The 20,157-nt window shown below is 37.3% G+C and overlaps 1 protein-coding gene across 2 annotated transcripts in view; it reads right to left on the bottom strand.

Moving 5' to 3' along the window:
* Positions 1 to 478: 478 nt before the first annotated feature.
* Positions 479 to 20,157, bottom strand: part of apaf1 (apoptotic peptidase activating factor 1) — a 35,771-nt gene continuing 16,092 nt past the window's right edge. For both annotated transcript variants that reach the window (XM_028043848.1, XM_028043849.1), the window contains 4 exons: positions 19,984 to 20,109; positions 17,703 to 17,828; positions 15,439 to 15,585; positions 479 to 2,431 (listed from right to left, as the gene is read on the bottom strand). In XM_028043848.1, coding sequence (XP_027899649.1) covers positions 2,285 to 2,431; positions 15,439 to 15,585; positions 17,703 to 17,828; positions 19,984 to 20,109 — 546 coding nt within the window. In that variant the 3' untranslated portion in view covers positions 479 to 2,284. The remainder of the gene's footprint in view (positions 2,432 to 15,438; positions 15,586 to 17,702; positions 17,829 to 19,983; positions 20,110 to 20,157) is intronic.

Genomic DNA, 20,157 nt, shown 5'->3' with positions numbered 1-20,157 from the left:
CTGTCAGAAACTCTGCTGCAATATTTTAATCCTCAAGGAGACTTACTGAAAGAAAAAATTGCAGAAATTCTTTAACTCTGAAGGAATATTCTTTATAATGGTAGCATCATGTTAAATGTACAAAATAAAGTGATTAATTCTGGTCTAAATAAATGGTTTTTTTTACCCTCATTGAGACCAAATTTTATCTATTTATGGCAGATTTTAATGATCCATAACATGAGTTATTTGGGTTTTTACTCACCCTTAGATAGTGTACAGTAGAAACCAGATATTTACAAACTGTATAAAATGTTGTTGCCATTTTCAAACATTAAGTCATTAAGCTTGGATAACCAAAACAATTTCTGTTTGCTAAATGCAACACAAATATGTCATTTGGGGAATGAAACAACTTTACCAGACCATCTCAACATCTTCCTACAGCAGGATTATGACTATAGGATCAATACAGATCAATAAAGACAAGCACAAGGTAGAACAATTAATATAGTTTAATCCTGAATAAATTACAATCATATAACCAACAGTAAACAGTATCAATATATATCAGGATAAAGATGTGAAGAAATACGGGAAATACTAAGAAAACTAACCAGAAAATTTCCAAAGCACCAATCAGACAGCAATTTTAAAATGCACTTAATTATTACTATTATTAATTTTGTTCACCTCAAATGTAACTTAAAAACAGACTCCTTCCAAGAATAAGCAGTTACTATAGCAAGTTTAAAAGTGTAAAAGTTACAGAAAAGCCTCCTGAAAGATTGTAACTTTCACTTCAATGTGCTCTGAATAAAAAAAAAGGTTTAAAATAGCCATAAAACATCGGATTCAGAGCTGACAAAGTGGTAGAAAACATTATAAAAGCACAGCATGAATCACAACTTCCTTATAAATTATAAATAAAGTTTTTTTCCCCCTGTATGAAACATTTACCTTTGATCCAAGCTCAAGTGAACAAACACTTTCCAAGTACAGATCGTCTCCCTGGCTCTGACTGGATGCAATTTTAAATGTTTTTAAATCATTAAAACGTCACCATACCATTTATTTTTAATGCGCGTCAAATTGCACCGAGAGTTTCATGTGTGCTGGTGGAGCTGTAGAGGCAGAATAAACTTGTAGAAAACAAGCTCCTGTAACACCAGTAACTCTCTTTAACATTAAGGCAGAAGTGGAAATTAAAGGCGAAACATAATTTATACTGAAGGTAAAGTTTAGAGATAAAACATGAAACTTTTACTTATTTATGCATGTATGAAAAATTTAAAACCATTTCCAATCAAATACCTTTAATGACATGCAAGAAAAGTCAGAAAGATTGCTTTGACACCAAGTTACCATAATAAAGAAAAAGTGATTAACATTTATTATTCACAATTAAGATGCATGGATCATATATTTTGATCCATGCATCAAAATATGCATGGATCTGATATTTTCTCAATATGTATATATATTTTTAAAGATTCCTTTTTTTATTCTTCCAACTTGTTTTAGTGTTTAGGTTTAAGATCCTCACAAGCAGAGATGCACCTACTTGGTGGTTTGAATCAAATCATTTTCAGTTCGACTGTAAACTCAAAAATCTGATCTTTTTACGATGCTCCTTACATGACACCCATTAGATTGTGCTCACAACACTCTTCGGTGTGGAAGTTGTTACAGAAGGAAGCACTGATGTGCAGGAAGCCAGTTTGTACCTGTCTCCAGGTAGCAAACTGATGCAAAGCAAACCTCAGTAGCAAAGTCGCTTTGTTCAATTCTTTCAAGCGTTTAATTTTTGTTTCTTCTGAAACTGGTTAGAAAATGTTGGCCAGTTAACGGAAATCTAAAAAAAAAAACACACAACAAATGCGGTTCACATTAACAATGCTAACCATGCATCTTCTTTAGCATCTGAGATGCTAAAGAAGCCATCGTAGTTTTATTTTCAATTAGCTAAATCTTGATTTGCTAAACCATTTCCACTCCCTGATACAAATGATCTGACTGCTAGAGAGAAATATTTAAAGAGAAATATAAATAGGTGGAAATCGGTTTTACAGAACCCTGAGTTTAGCAATCTGCCACAAATCTCTGGCTGGTGCATCTCTAACCACAACATTAAAGTCAAGTAGTACCAAAGAACTTGATAGGCTGGTATTTACTGCAATACATTCCTGATAATGGCTCATGTTTGACTGATAACGGTGAAGAGCGAACATGTAAACTTGCTCTTGCTGCTACACATTTTTCTGAATAGTAGTGATTTGTTATTGTGATTGTAGTTGTCCTGTCCTCATGCTACCCTCTTTAGGATGTAGAGGATACCGATGTTGTCGATGGTGACGAAGGTGGAGAAGTCGGGCGACACGTGGATCTTCTTGAGGGCGCTTCCTGTCGGATAAAACGTCTGCAGGGATTCACCTCTCGCCACGTCCCACCACTGGATGCAACACAGAGAAGAGAGAATCACTTCATTTTCAATATTTCTAAACTTTTACGGTGAAGTACATTGAAGTGATTCCATTTTTCAGCTTTATGGATATGGAAAAACTTGAATTAAACATACTTTTCAACTTAACAGGTGACTTTGAGGTATTTCTTCCTCTACTTAATGTAACCAACAATGATGACTGCAAACATATAACTCCATATCTGCTACAACACATTTAATAATTGAAGAAAACTCCACATGAGAGCTTTAGGAGGTATGCAAAACGGACCATGATGGATTTCTAGCATCGGGTAGCACAAACGCACATGGAAAAGCTCTCAATCCCCCTCGGCTTCCCTCACCAATTCGGTTTAATCTGTGTTTAAAGCCGACATTTTCCAGAGCAGCTCAGTCTCACCGGGAAAAATCAAAGGCACATCAAGTCAATCATTGATGGCTTGGGATGAATGTGTTTGCAGACTCTCATCTTTGACAATATTTAGCATGATAATGTCACATCAAAGCAGGGGACTGCAACCTCTTCCAGCTACATAAAAAAAAAACATGAGTCACATCAGTGGGTTGAAGCTTTTACTGGAGCGTTCTAGTTGTAAAGCCTGTGTGATGCCGTCTGTGTGAATCTATTTAACATGGGAGGCGAGCTCCTCCGTTTCCACATCCAGGAAAACAGCAACAACAGAAGAGAGGAAATAAATGTGGCTCCATCCATCGTCCAATCAAGTCTGACTATCTTCTGTCTCACTTCACAGAGCAGCTGCGGTAGATCTATTAAATGTACCTTGATTAAATTACACACTGGGAGCTTTGTTTACTGCTACTATGGTTGTAAATTGAAGATATCATATTAAAGAGCCTGAATACAAATGCATAACACATTTTTTTATGTTTCCTAGTAAAAAAAGTATAAAAACACAAACTTTTATTGGTCTATTATATAATTTGCCAAATAAAATGCTATTAAGTTTGTGGTTTTATTGTGACAAGATGTGAAATAAAAAACATTGGACTATATTTCAGACGTTTTAGTCCATGCAGCTTAATTGCTATAAAATATTAAGCTAATTTCATATAATTTAATGGCTACACAAATGTCTGAGTGAACGTATCATCCATCTGTCGCTGGTTTTATATATTTTTAATGTTATTATTGCAACTTTTGTAAGCTTTATTTTTACTGAACACACTGGGAATTTTTATTCTAGAAAAACATGGGCTTAGCTCATAAAATAAAATCAGTGTAGGAACCATGTATCAAAAAGGAGATTAAAACTTCAAATGCATTTGTGAAATACACCATATCCAAAGAGAGGGAGCAAAGGATAACTGGTGGTATTTCACGCCCACTCCATGATGTTTAGTGTTTACCTACCATGATGAAATTGTCAGATGTTTAGTTGAACATCAAAGCTACGCTCAAGGCTTAAAAAGAGTCTTCATGACATCTAGTTAAAGTAATTTCACATTTCTGCATGGTTTGTAAATATAGATATACACACACTAAGGATGGTAGACCACAACCTTATAGACTCTCTGATGAAAGATAATTACCAAAACCAGCAACTGCAAGCAGGCAGCAGCGATGGTGCATTTCTTCAAGCCAAAGTCAGCCATATTTATGCAAATAAATAGAACCATACACCTAAATGATGCTTTTAAATAAAGGTTCAAATGTATGCATTTTGCATCTTGTGTACTCTGGGAGAATAATAATAATAAAAAAAATCATCCTAAACTGTTGAAGCTTGTGACTTGCAATGGATGTAGAAGGCAAGGCAAGTTTATTGATATAGCACCTTTCAGCCGGAGACATTTCAAAGTGCTAGTACAAAAAAGTTAAAAACAATATACAACAAGAAGATAATAAAATAAAAATAGACAAAGTAAACATTAAAAATTTTAAATATAGTGAATGAATAGAATAAAAAATTTTAAGAATAGGCAACTTCAAATAAAAATGTTTTTAACCTTGTTTTAAATAAACTCAAGGTAGGGGCAGTTTTAGTAAAATGATCTAATTAGGTTTACTGTATGGCCTGTAGTGTTATGAAGCAGACACATCAACTGGAACATGGCTAAAGCAGCGAGTTTTTATTACAGTCACGGCAACAATTCATTATGCAGTAGATGAAATCTGGAGTTTCTGATGACAAGAAGACAAGAATAGATGTGTGAATGGAAGGAGGGATGATGAAGGAAAAGCTAACATTTGAAGATACAGTAGAATCTCCACGAGAGTTAAGATGAGAGAGCTGTCAGATGTAGCTCAAACAAAGGAATAGAGCTAAGATTCTGCAGCAAACACACATGCATCTTCGCAGACATACGCCACCTGGTAATAAAGAAAAAAGCAGAGAGATAAAAAAAAATTTTCAAATGAGGCGAGTGGCAGGAAAGTGGAAGAGAAGAGAAGACGACAATGTGTGAAAATCTGGTTATTTTCAGAGCGGGCCTGGTTTTATTACAAGAAAAATCACAATTCAGAATAATTAACACGTAGGAGCGATGATGAGACTCAGAAGACGACGTGCATTTTTATAAGTTTGTATTTGAAGGACTTTTAAAGACAACGAAAAGTTAAAACAACAGAAAGTTTGAAAAAAATCCAGAGAAGACAATGGTTTTTAACTCAAATTCAAATATTTATGAAGAAGCCATTTTTAAAATATGGAAACTGGAAGGAAGTGGGACGGAGGGTGAGCGGTGGCTAAATGCATGAAATGGACAGACAGATGAACAATGGAAAGATGGAAGGATTTATCCAAGATTTATACAATGGGACAGAGAAAAAGTTTGGGGAAGGCTAATTTTTTAACCACTTTTTGATTTCGAACACACTTATAATAAGAAAGCAATTCAACTCCACATTTTGCCAACTCTGTGGGAATCCTCACACTTTCTGGAGTCGCAGAAACACACAGGGGCCCTTTGTGATTGTGTGCAACATTACCCATACCCCACAACAGATGGCTGATATCAACACCATCTCTGCGAGGCAATTGATTTATGGGACTTAGTGATGCAAGTAGATGCTAAATGACTGTGCAGTGTGAGAACACGGTGTGCATTTTTTGAAATTTATCAAGTTTTATTGTTTGCTGAGGCAGCAGGAAATAACCAAAGTCCTGCTTGGACAGCTTTAGATAACTTTGCTGCTCGGATGCAGCTTAGTATGACATTTTAAAATAATTTATAATGATTACAGATAATTAATCATTAATATACTGGACAGAAACCCATTTTAAATATGAAGACAGCTTCAGACTCAGCAAACAGCTTTTTAATTAATTTAAGTAACCATGGGCATGCATGGGTGAACTTTGATTAATATTGATACTGCTACACCTGTAATATAGTCCACTCTACAAAAAAATTAAATAGAGAAGCCTGATTTAATGCAAAGTTTAGGATTAAGCAACATGAAGTGGAAAAGTTGGAAACTGCAAATGTGTTACCAGATTTTATGCTACTATGCCTTGGTTTTAAATTTGTGGGTAATATTATATAACTGTGTTCATCTACACTTCTAGCTTAAGTTGTGTTAATAGACTACAGTAGGCCTGTCTCAATAAAAAATAAATCAATTAATCGCACGACAAATTAAAAGAAACTCAATAATTTTCATTTGCTTGATTTATTGTTTTTATTTTGCTCTTTCTTTTAACCAAAAACTGAGCGATAAAAGTCTTCAGTCAGATGCTTTGATCTCAACTATCCTTTTCTTTTTAAAGATAATTTTATTTACACAGACTTCATCATAATTTTATTTGTTGTTTCTGTTGTTTTCTTTATTTATTGTGGATATTTCAAATGTCTTCCAGTCCCAGTGTTTAAATGTTCATTAAAATTTAAAGTTGATTGATCTTGCATTATTATTATGCCATTACCATTATATTATTTGAAAATGGTCTCAAAACAACATTATCATTTATCGCAATATATGCCGGAACTTGTATTTAATAACTAGAAATGCTTATGATTTTTTCTTTCACTAGCTTGTTTTTCTTTTTTAGTAAATACATTTGAGTTTTTCCTGGCAAATGAAATGGTCACAATCATGACGCAGCATTCAGGCAAGCAGAGCAACACCAGAACCGATCCAACAGGCATTCAGCGTTGGGTGCTAAGAGCTAAATAGGGCTGCTTATTCAGGCTACATGAGGGAGAGTGAGCACAGCTTACATAACAAAGAGAAAAAAGCAACAAAACTGTCTTGTGTGTTTGCAAAGATCAGAATAATGCTTATGTGTGAGTGAAAGCATGGTTGGGTTTTTCACAGTGTTGCAGAGAGGCAATCCATCTTCCTCTTACATAAATAGCCCAACTACATATAGTCCAAGGGGAGTAGATACAGTTTCTATGTAAAAAAGAAAGAAAGGAAAATCAATTCAAAACAATGGATAAAACCTGGAGAGGAAGATTAACGTAAGAAGAGAGCAGGTTCAGGTGATTTTATCAAGAAAAAGTGAAAAATTTGTAAGTGTTCTTTGCGACCAGGTCAAGATTCTATAGCTGAGGGACAAAGTGGGACTCTAAGCTAAATTATTCATCCAAGGTTTCATCTGCTGAAATATTTAACACAGTCAATCCATTGAACATTTCTCCTCGACACGTTATGGGACTTCATTCCTTTTTATAGGGATTATAGGGATTTCCATCAGATAACATCCCTTGTTTTTTCTTTTATATCATAGATATTTTTGATACAAATGTGTGTGCAATTGTTTAAACTGAAATTAAGCTTTCCACACAGTTGCTGTTATTGGGGGCTTTATAGGTGTTTACTATGTGTAGTTCAATGAATTGATAAAGTGTGTGGGAGAAGGGAATTGTTTAGCTTTTACTTGAGTTTTATTGGCATGTGCCTTGTAATTACTGAACTAAGATTTTAATGAACCATACTTATCAAATGTGTATAATGCATATTTGCGATTAAAGACCAGATAAGGAATGCAGGAAAATGGAGGAGAGTAAAGAATGTAAAATTTGGAAAATTCAAAATCAGCGTATTTTCTTTAAATGTGAACATTAAGAATAATAAAACCTGGAGACTGAGTAAAAAACTACTACACACGCAAATATCTCCAAAGTAAAAATCAGATGTTTACTTCATGGCACTTGGTTACCAGAAAACAGACTCATCTCTTAGCAACAGATTAACAACAAATATTGTTATTGTTCAAAAAACATAAGGTTTCTTCTGCTCTTTTGAAATGCTACTTATCTTAACAAGAATTGTGCAGTTGGCGAATTTGGCAGAAAAGTTAAAATGTTTATTTTTTGTCATTGATGGAAATTATAAAACAGACATTCAACACATAAGCTATTTTGAAATACTGTTTATCTGCTTAGACACGAGAAATGTACAGTTTTGTAAATGTTGCAAAAGTAAAAATCAGATGTTTACTTCATGGTACTTAGTTACCAGAAAACAGACTCATCTCTTAGCAACAGATTAACAACAAATATTGTTATTGTTCAAAAAGCATAAGATTTCTTTTGCTCTCTTGAAATGCTACTTATCTTACATTACTTAACAAGAATTGTGCATTTGGTGAATTTTGTCATTGGTGGTATTTATATTACAAAACATTCAACACAAAAATAAAAATCTGATTTATACTTCGTGGCAGTTTGTTCCAAGAAAAAAACCACTCATCTCTTAATACCAAATTAATAAGTAATAATAATAACATATATTATTATTTAGTATAGATCGATCGATCTATATATTACGGTGGCCGACAGGTGCAAATGCGCAGCAAAAGAGAAAACATGCAAACAAACAAAAAACACGCGCATAAATTAAATGCGGCAAGCAAAAAGCGAATAAAATGCAGCAAACAAAAAGAGAGACGCAAACAAAAAAGAAAACACCCCCGAATGAAATGCAGCAAACAAAAAGTGAGACGCAAACAAAAAAGAAGACACCCCCGAATGAAATGCAGCAAACAAAAAGTGTTGAAAACGGAAGTGCTCCAGACCACTAGGGGGAGTCAAAGAAAATAGTATTCATTTCTATGGGACCAGATGCAAGATTCAGAGAAAGAAATTTGAAAGAAAGTAAAGGTACGTATTACTATATTTCTTTTCAGAAATATAGTTATACGTACTATATAACTATATTTAGTACGTATAAATACTATACGTACTTATATTATAAAAAGATACGCCGTCTTTTATAATATTATAGAATAACAGAATAATTTATGGGTAGCGTGATAGACTTTGTGTCAGTCATACCGTTCTGGGCTCGGTCTCGATTTTCTTTGACTCCCCCTAGTGGTCTGGAGCACTTCCGTTTTCAACACTTTTTGTTTGCTGCATTTCATTCGGGGGTGTTTTCTTTTTTGTTTGCTGCATTTCATTCGGGGGTGTCTTCTTTTTTTGTTTGCGTCTCTCTTTTTGTTTGCTGCATTTCATTCGGGGGTGTTTTCTTTTTTGTTTGCTGCATTTTGTTCGCTTTTTGCTTGCCGCATTTAATTTGTGCGCGTGTTTTTTTTTTGTTTGCATGTTTTCTCTTTTGCTGCGCATTTGCACCTGTCGGCCACCGTAATATATACATTTTTTTGGGGTGCACGCAGCGGTACAAGCCGCATTAACGGTGAAAGGGAGCAGCAGTTATTTTGAGGTGTAGAATAATAGGTGCTTACTATGCATTGCTATGGCAGACCCCAATGACACAAGGTAGGAAGGAAGAAGTTAGGATGTGAGGAAGGAAAGGAAGGAAAGAAAAAGCACAAGTTAGGAAGGGAGAAGGGAGGCAAAGCCACAAAGAGGGAAAGAAAAGCATTCAAACATATCTTTACCAAGGGAGAACTGAATTTTGGAGAGTACTGCTCCATTTCCAACATAAAGAGCTCAGCAATAAAAAGAGGATGTGTACTAAACTGGCTGGCCTGCAGTCAAAATCCTTCACCTATTTATTCAAACAATATTTTATTTATTTGACTGTATGAAGACCAGATCAGAGGGAAGCAGGAGCTTGAAATAAAAAAGACAAACTACGCAGAATGACTGAAGCTGGGTGAGTTAATTAATCCACTTATTTTAGAAAACACACACCATCTTACTGAACCTTTTCGTCTGAGTAACCTGCAGCTCTATCTCCACTCTCGAGTTTTATTTTGGTGTGATTTGCTCGCCCAGAGAGACCATTTTTTCCCCCATTGCAGCCAGAAAGACAATTAACCCTGGCTTAATGAGCAATGCGGGAAAAACAACTGGCAGATTAATATTTCACCAGCTTGTGTTTATTCCCCAAGACGAATGAATCCAGGCCATATTCACTCTGAACAAAAACCCCATCAAAGTTTTTTTTTTTTCTCTTTTACAGAAACAAACGCCAAAACGGAGTCAGGTCAAGCAGCAGACATCTGGGTGATGAACAGAGTGCTTGCTAAACTACGTAATAGCTTGTAATAATGGAAAGCAGAAAGTTGAAATAGAAGGAAATAAGATGAAACACGGCAGATGGGGTTGTTTGACTCTTAAGAGTGTGTGAAGGTATTTTTAGAGGCAGGTCTGCCTCTACATTGGAGCTGCACAGCGGGATGTTCGTTTCTAGAACAGCGTGATGGAAATCAAAACTCCGACTGCTGCCTTAGCCAACACCGTGGCCCGTTAACAATGTCTCATTTAAATATCTGTCCTGTCAGAAGACAGCAGTCATCAAAATGTGCCATTTACGAAAGGAGGGACTGAACTGAAAGCTACAGGATGGGTAGCTTTTTAATATCAAACACAGCTTTCATTTTGGCTCCTAAACAACTCCAAAGACTCACTGTACTCCAGTGCGACAGAGAGAAAACGAACCTCAACAATAAACTGTCGCTATAGTCTAAGAATAACACAACGAGAAGGCGAGAAAGTAAGATGACTTCCAATCAAAAGTTTGAAGCTATTAATAAAAAGTCATGCCTGATTATATCTATAGACTGTTGACAAGGCGTTATTAGGTTTTTATTGTAGCTTGTTTGTGGTACATTGTAGAGGCCTGGAGAACAGGAGCTGTATTTGCAGTAACAGGAAACCTGCGGTGGCTTTGTGGTGGTACTGTTGGTTTGAAGCCACAGAACCAAGTTAGTAAGAAGATCTGCAACCCGTTCAGTTGTGTTTGGTATTCAACTCACCAGTCTTAATGTGAACGCATTTGTCAAAGTTAAGATTGACTTCGATTCGCAAACTGATCCCAAAGGGCAAAAAAAGATATGTCAACATTGAGCGAGCCTATTAATAATCATTGAATTATCTGCTAACTTTATTGTCTTAGAAAACTATTTCATCTATAGGTTTTTCACTGAAAAAAATGTCACACTAAGACTATGCTGGCAGACAGGTTAATTGTTGGATATACTGGGAGACTAATGGAGTCATTTCTTATACTTTTCTATTTAAATTCTGGACTAAACCATGTGACTGCCACTCTGTGTTTAACCAGTCATAAATATGATCTCAGAAAAACAAACAGGGTTTGAAAAAGGTTGTTTCCTTCAGCTTGCAAGATGGATTAGTCTTGGCAGTATACGAGTGCATTTCCTTTCTCTTTCTGCTGCTACGCAACCCTTTCCTACTTTCTGACAGGTTATTCATCCATCAGCTTTCTCTCGAGGGAAGGTCAGAACAACCTTCACTCGTTTATTTCATCTCATTTCCCTGCAACCACACGTTTCTTTGAGTCCTCCTGTAACACTTCAATGGCGGCCGCAGAGGTCTCATAAGGACACGGTTAATGACGGCAGCTCAGGCAGAGAGCACATAAAGAGACTCGGACCTGCACCGTAGTCCATGTTAAAAACACAATCACAAAAGAATCCTCAAGGCACAAGAGTGGAAAAATCCAAGACGTCTCTAAGGTACAGGAGAGAAGCATGAAGGTCACAAAAGTCGATAAACAACGGAAATGACAGAGGAAAAAAATGAAATGAATGTGTGAAACGGTGAGATACCTTTGGAGGAAAACGGGAAGAAAAGGTTTTGAGGGGGAAAAAAACAAAATGAATGTGAGAAAAGTATAAGAAGCCAAGATAAGGCAGTATTATGGGTTTCTCTTACTCCTCCATCACAGGGAACTCTGATAGCCAAAATCTGTCAACAGAGATGACAGGGGAGACCAGTTGTCTTAAACACAGCAGTGCATCTTGGTACACACTGCCTGGAAATGTGTATGCGTCGTAGATGAACTCTTTATGAACGTGTTTGAGCTACAACAAGCCTGGAACACCAAACTTTTGTGGGAATCCTGCACCAGAGTATTGGCAAAATGTATTCAAATTTCTTAGGGTTTCAACATTTTATGACGCTACAAACACACCTTTATGAATTTTAGTGGGATTTTATGTGTACAATGTAGTGCACAATCATCAAACAGAAAGATGATTTACTTTTACAAATAAAACTAGAGAATTGCACAACAGAAGCTGGTGAATACAATGTCCCGTTACCTCCTCTATTGATAAAATCTGTCACGGTTACAAAAATATCAAGATTTAAAAAGACACTTCTGTGCATTTTTTTTTTTTTTCGTTGTTGTTGCAAGACGGTGTGAATTATTCTGGGCTTCTGGGTAAGAGTGTGTGCCTGCAATCACGACAAGCCTTTTCACACCTGCTACTTCTTGGAAAGCAACACTGTGACGGATTGTCTCGTTGTCAGTTAGAGAGTGGGCGTGTGTACGCGCAGGGGTGGGTGTGTGTGTGTGTGTGTGTGTTTGTTAAGGCTGAGTGTGAGGAAGGACCTGGAGCAGAAAGAGGCCAGAGAACCAGTTAGAGTCCTCTCATAGGAGCGGACCACACAACTACATCAGCCGTCTGTTTTACAACCAGATGGACCAAAACACCCAAGATTCTTGTTACGTAAAGAGCCACACTCCCGATAAGATGCATGAAAAGAGCTTAATTAAACTCTCTACTCCGGTACCTTCTCACAACGGGGAATTAGACATGCATATACTCCCACACAATGGCCCGCTGCTTTTAATTACACTAATACAAGTCAACCAAGTATACAGACAAGGGGGGAGTCATAAAGCATACAGAGAACAAGGAGGGCCGAAACGAGTAAAAAAGAAAAAAAAGCTGCTTGAGAAATATTTAAGGCAGAAACACCGACAGCACCGAGTTAAAAAGCGAACAAAGAGACAAACAGACAAACAAGAACTCTCAAGGCCGAGGGGATCATTGTTGCGTCAATCTGAGCGACGGCTGTGAGAGGCATCACCTGCTGTCACTTCTCCGGCTTCTATGAGACCAATAACAACGTCGCCCTGCTCAGCAGCGGCCGCTACACACCGAGCCGCTCCGTGGAAAATGTCTGGTGAACAGAGCTGAGATCAGAGAAGATCTGAAAGCTGAAAAGACTCCACTGAATTTGAAAAGACAAGCAGCCTCTCCGCTCCGTCGGTATTAAAACTATAACTCTCTTCCAGGAACAACAGTCAACAAGAGATGATGTGTAAGTGTTAACCCTGTGGAGATGCACAAGATTTTGATTTATCTGTATCTTTTTGATAGTATAAACAACGTTATGGTGTTACGAAGATAATTCAGTAAACTATTGGGTGAGTAATATTATTATTAATCAAGATATTGCGTTTTACTCAATCACTTTAATTCTCCTTGATGAAATATCCTCACAAGGCATTCAGATCTTTCTTCCACGATTAACAGAACAATAATTAGAAAGAAAAAATTCTTCTATGAACTGGCTTTATAAACAATTAAAACATCCCTTTGACCACAATGATATTCAAGAAATGAAGATTTGACGTGTGGGAGACACTTTTAATCTTGTTTTACAAGTGCATTAGATAGAAAAGACATTTGTTAACTCCAATAAGAGATGCGCAGGAAGACACGCCGACAATAATCATTAAGGCAGATGGACCACTAAAGATAATCTCTGTGGTCTCTTGCTCTGCTGGCTCTATTATCCGTCATCGGAGGCAGACAGTCCATGGTGGTTATTACAGTGACAGGCAGGACTTTCTCTAGAAGTCATATGGCAAAATAATCCATCATCTCCTCACGTCCAACCAAAGACAAGAAGACGACGAGTCTGAATAAATTTACGGGGATGATTGAAAGTTGCGGCTGCTTCAAGTGACATTTTTGTGTGATCACTACTTTAGTGAGAAGGAAACAAAATCCCTGGTGTTGAATAGATGATAATAAAAGTAGATCTTGATCTAATTAAAACGTAAATTTAGATTAGCAGAAATTAGTGTTCTATATAAATTATAACATTCTAATAACTATAGTTTAGTTTTTCAGTATGGGGAAAAAAACTAACGCTTTTTGAACATCAAAATGCAGTTATAGATTCTGAAATTAAATGAAAATGTGTCTATTTTACACATAAGAAGGTGAAAGGTGTGGTGTGCATTTGTATTCAGCTGCCATAAATAAAACTAATTCTCTCCATTTGTAAATAAAGTCAGTGTGTTAAGAATTTTATGAATCCAGCTGTTCAGTGAAAATTGGTATTAGAATAATGTGCTAGGGACCATAAAATGCATTAATTGATGCAAGTAGCATACTAAAACAATTTATTATGGTTCAGCTCATTTCCAGAGTCTCTAATCTCACCAGTAGCTCTCAGCTCTGGGTGATGTCACGACATGATTGGCCCAAACAGCAGCAGCATCCACTGCTATCAGCTGAAACATCAACCCACACACACACACAAGCACATGTCAGCTCCCACACATACGGCATCAGGAGTTATCTTCAAACATAAACCCTCATCGATCAGAAGTGCTCTCCCATGGGAATTACATCACTGCTCAGCAAATAGCCAATCAGAGGCGGGCTGAGATCAGCCGCTCCGTGACCCCATCCGCTGTAAGAGTAAAGGCTCACACCAACTCCAGTCACATCACAAGGTGATACTGAGGTAATGTTTGCAGTCAATCTTTAGATATATAACTGCAAAAAGATGCACTGCTTCATTACAGTGGCGATACAAAAGAAAAGCAGCTAAACTGAGCCTCATTTTCTTCTGATTGTTTGGTTAAAGTGCTATTTTAAGGCCTGCTAGATTGGCAGACAGAATTGCCTTCCTCCATCTGCTCCCTTACGCCAACTCCAGCTCCAAGTGTCAGATGTTTAGTTATTTCTCTGCCTTCCTTAGCAATAATCGTTCTTGCAATAAATGCAGACTTATCTGTGAACTGCTGGGAGGCTTACTGAATTGGCTGTGGCAGCCAGTCGAGCTGCCAGAGTGACTGCGAGCGTCGCCTCAAACGCAAGCCGGACGTTCATGATTCAAAACGACCTGGTTGGTGTCATATCAGCCGAATAATACATTCAACACTTCCAAAATGTAATGGTTTTTGCTATTATCAAATTCTCTAAATCATGTTTTTTTTAATGTTGTATTTTATCAATATTTTGAATGTCAGCAGTATTCTGCACAAATGAGTATGAGACACTTCCAACAATGTGGATTCTTTGTCTCTCCTCTCGTCCTCCAGATTCTGCAACCTTGATTTCAAAATGAATTGCAAACTTTAATTTGAACAGATGACTTTGGACCACTGGGTTCTTTGTCTTCATATCCCAGATATGTTTGATTCTGAGTGTAGCGGCTCTTGATGAGCCGATTCAAGTCTTAGTTCAGTTGTGAAGATCTCCAAAGTTCTTACACAAATTTTGCTTTAAAATCTTCTCAAGGCTGCATTAATGCATGTTGCTGGTACACAATTTGCTACCACACTTTTTCCTTTATCAACGAACCTTCTACGAACAGAGTTGAATATAGCATTCTTTAGCAACGATCTTTTGTGGCTTCCCCTCCTTGTGAAGGGTGTCAATTACCGTTTTCTGGTCATCTGTTCAGTCACCAGTCTTCCCCATGATTGTGTATCCAACTGAGCTATATTGTGTTTAACTAACGCCCACATGTTTAATAGGATAACTGAGAGAAACTTGATTTTCTGAAGCGAAAAATATGTTCTCTACTGTGAACTCCACATAAATCTTGTGTTTGCGTTAGTGTACCTTGATGTAGCCTCCGGTAGAAACGAGCACAGAGTTGTTTGGGGAGAAGTGCAGATCAGTCACCCAACCTCCATGTACAGAATCAGTGGCGTCTTTACTTTCCTGGGAACAAACCTTCAGTAAAGAGCCATCTTTAACACTCCAGATCTGTGGCAAAAAAGAAACAACTCCATCATACATCTGATGAAAATCCATTATCCACTATTGTAAGACAAGCAGTTCTCTCCATTATTGGCAGCATGACTCAACACTTAGCAAGTGCAAAAAACATTTCAGTCAGATCCTGAGATTCTTGTTGACTTCTCATGTTTTTTAGGAACATAAAACATCTTTATTACATACTGAAGAATCAATTTGTTCCCGTTTCAAACAGGTGGATCAGAAATATACAGATAACTAGTCATTGTTTCCCCACTTTTACTCCACCAGAGGAATTATTTTCCAATTGTTTACAATTATGTGAGCACGTGTCGCATTTAAATAGCTCATTGATCCCAAACTGCAGGCAAACGGAGAATCAATCCTGATGGCACTTTTCCATGACTGTATTAACAGAACCTTTATCAGCAGTAACTAAACCCGGCAAAAGTGCAGAGAATTAAACATCAGGAATGCAGGAAGTATCTAGGAATCTTAAGTTTTTGGTTTTTTTAATTTGCAACTTATGAGTTTTGATCTGACATGTGAATGTGTATAAAATCTTCTTCTAATTTATTTTGATCCAAGGTTCCCCCCAGAAAACTTGCTAAGCCCGGTGGTTGGGTGCAGTCATTCACCCGTGTTTTTTGAGTTAAAGAATTTTTAAAGTTGACAGGAAATTTGAAAATATCACTTGATAATTATGTGCTATTGAAAGATTAATACATGAACGCCAAGTATAAAGCCTTAAAAAAGGTTAAGATTTTAAAAAGACTTAAAAAATTTAAAAAAGTAATGCTAAGCCTGGTCGGAGCACAAATAAAGCCTGCTGGCTCGCCAGGCTTATAATACACCGGGGGAAACCCTGTGATCATCTTAAAGGAAATTGGTTGCGTTTTTACTTTTTTCCCCAAACACTCACACTTGATCCTTTTCTGAAGTATAATTGTTGCAGTGTAATAAATCTGCATGCATGATGCCCTGGATAAGTCCATTCGTTTGGGCCTTAATTTCATGAACTAACTCCAACAATATCAGATATCAGTAAATTTAAGAATTACATAACCGTTTAACAAATCATAAACTGCTTTCTAAAGAATCAAATCCTTTAGGTGTCTATATTCTCAATGGTTGTCAAGAGCATTTAAATTATCTTTTTGTGCTTTGAGCTACAAACTTCAGACTGTGTCTTAAAGAATCTGAGTTCATTTTAGAAGAGTCCAGTTCAGGTTTTGAAGCAGATATGACTAAATGCACTCCAGATTTAATTAAAAGCAAATGAAATAGCTCTTACAGGTAAAACCACCAGCTACAAATCAGATTCAAACTTCAGGGTCATTAGCATGTTGTGATGTGCCACCATAGTTTGTGTAGGACACAGGAGGACACACACTCCTCCCTCGTTGGACAGGGAAAGAAGAACAAAAGACAATAGAAAAATCTTTCAGCGCAAAACAGTTGCCGCCCTTCAGCAGGATGCCGCCAAGGGTAGGAAGTCATACTGCACTGCACATCTTTGACACAAACACATTACATATAATCTGTATTTTGGCCACAGAAACAAGTGGAGATTTCATTGAATTTCTTGCAATTAGATTGAATTGAATGGGTCACTTTAAAACAGTGAAACTTTTAAACTCTCTACCTGCCACTGCAGCATTTTCTGTTCTAGCTCTCATTATTTTAGACTACTTAATTCAACTTTGTGTGATTTTTATTTCTTCTTTTTTTTTTGCACATGAACTTCAGGTTTGCATAGCCTTAGAGATGCAATTTGCTCTCTCTGTCTCCTCCTCAGGCTCTCCCTTAACTTCCTAGTTTACTCCTCAGCCTGCTGTCTTTCATCTCAATCCCTCCTCACATGCATGAACTGCAGTAATCATGATGTATTAGTAAGCACTTACTCTAAATGAGTGACGACATGTAATTAGAGAATGATTTCTGGGAATAAATGTTGACGGCTCTAATTACTTTTTGTATTCTGAACAGGAAATTAGATGGTTTGAGGCTCTGTCGCTGTATTCAGTCTGCAATGTGTGATAAAAAAAACCTGCTGCAATCCCTTTAATTTACCACAATACAAACTGCTAAAGCAAAATGGACGGCTGGATTTCATGAGTACGCACTCGGATCTCTCCGTTGTCGTCTCCCGTAGCGAGGCGTTTGCTGTCCCAGGAGAAACGGCAGCTTCGGACGCAGTCTTGGTGACCTCTCAGGGTGAAAACACACTGCCAGGATTCGCAGCTCCACAACTAAACATGGGGTGAAAAGCAAAATTATGCAGAGAAAATAACTCTTTCAGATTTGATTAAAACCTAGTCTACATAAAAGCATGCATTTAGTAGAACTGAAATGAGTTACAAAGTTCTACATACTCGTGACAACCTGAACTGAGATTAAAACTCTTTTCTTTTACAAAAATGCAAAAGAAAATACAAAAGAAAGAGGACTCAGAAGGTAAACTGTGTCCCATCTGCACTGCATAAACATAAGCATAGCAGCGTTTACTCATATAGTAGCAGTCTTCGCCCTGATAAATCTTCCACAACTTGCTTTACGGTGCTACAGCTCCTTTGTTTCAAATCTTTTTCCCGTCACCAGTTCCTTTTCTACCTCCTTCACCATCACATTGTGTTACATAATAAATAACTGAACCTCTAATTATGCACTTCATTTGGCAGGCATAACTGCAAGAAAAAAACCTGGGAAAATGGTTTAGGAAAAAGGGTAAGGGCGGGAAAAGAGCACAACAGAGCACTTTGTGATGCTTCTGAAAGACTTGAAAAGGCAACACTTTCTGGTTTGACCTCAGGACAGATGGAAACCAGGGACATTGGTGGTTGTGTTGTTTGTTTCTGTGAGCCAGAAAAGCACCGACTCGGGCTGGAGAACAAGGACTCTGTGGCTGGCTGCTGACCAGGCCGATAAACACACACACACCTTAATTATGATCGCTGCCAAATCCGTAAAAACACACACTTGCTGTGAGAATCCAGGTTGGCGAGTAACCAAACCCAAATTCCCACGTGAAACTTTGTAGCAGCGGCTCCTGATTGAGTTATTTAACAAAAGGTAGAGGGATCGTGTTGGATTTGGTTTTGGTGCCATAACAAAAATGGTTGAAAACAAGGATTGCATAACCGATGGAGACCCTGAAGCAGCAGCTATAATCCACTGCTGGACAGTGATTCATGAGGAGAATAAACCCCTTTTGCAGAACATGTTGTGTTCTGCAACTAGCAGTTATTTTAGTAATTGATAATTGGATAAAGAAATTGGCACATTTTGATGACTTTTCATTTAACCACTTAAAAAGTTTTTATACAATATAAAAAAATCATCAGAAATGCAAAGAAACAATTAAATTCCTCTTTTAAAATCAGAAAATAAACATTTTATTCCCTACAAAGCAATAACACAGCATTCCTTTAGTGTTCAGTACTCTAACGAGTACTGAACACTCGTTAGAGAATACAAAAGAATTTAGGGCTAATCTGTTGTTTTTAGATTAGCAGATTAATAACTGGATTTTAAAAGGTGCTTAACAGATGTTTTTTTTTATTTACAGAATTATAATCAGGTGAGGTTAAAACTACGGCAGATCTGGGTTGAACATATTTACAGAAGACATTTTTTTTATCTTAAATGCAAAACTTACTTATTTTTTGTAAAGTTTTGGCTTAATTATTGCTCTGGCTGTTTTGTTCTCTCAGCACATAGCCTTTTTTGAACCTGTATATTCTAATTAACAATTAATCGATTACTAAATTAGATGACAATTATTTCAACAATAAATTCTTCACAATTAATTCAATTGTTTCAGCCCTATGTTGCAGTTTAATTTTATGTAATTTGAAATTACATAAAATTTACAAAGCAAACAGTATTGGAGCTGTTTGCTTTGTAAAGTGACATGACATTGTTTTAATTTGACTCTACTATATACAAATAAACAAAATTGAAATGAAATTTGAAGAAAAGTGGATCTCTCCCAGCTTTATAAGTCAAAGTCAGCCCAAAGTCAGGCAGAGTGGTGTTGTTGCACGGCAACCTGGCAAACGTTACATCCAGAGAGGGTGGTGGGCTGCAGGGCTGCTTGGCTAGCAGGACCTTGAGTCACATTTGGACGTAGAAGGACAGGCTAACCTGCAGCTAACTCACCAGGCCTGCAGCCATCTGATGCTAGTCTCAAGTCTCCCGCCTTCCTGCATGAGAATTTTTTTTTTACCCTCGAACTTCACTTGAAGCAACACATTAATGCAAACACCCCTTGAGAAAACAGAGGGCTTTGAGAAAAGATGTGGATGTGCAATAGGTCATGCTGTCACCCCGGGGCAGAAATAGATGCGTCTCATCTCCTCTGTGTGTGTGGGGGTGTGTGTGTATGTGTGTTTGTTGGTGTTGGACCTTAGTGGTCTTGTCAGCAGAGGTGGTCGCAAAGAGACATCTGTCTGGCGAGACGTGACAGGACAGAATGGCTCCCTGATGAGCCTTGATGTCCTGCAGTTTCTCTCCGCTCTCAATGTCCCACACCTGGTAGTAAGCAGAAGGAGGACAGATTATTTATGGTCGGATGCTACG

Source organism: Xiphophorus couchianus, chromosome 17, assembly GCF_001444195.1.
Source record: "Xiphophorus couchianus chromosome 17, X_couchianus-1.0, whole genome shotgun sequence".
Classification (NCBI taxonomy): domain Eukaryota; kingdom Metazoa; phylum Chordata; class Actinopteri; order Cyprinodontiformes; family Poeciliidae; genus Xiphophorus; species Xiphophorus couchianus.
This window is presented reverse-complemented; position numbering and strand designations above follow the sequence as displayed.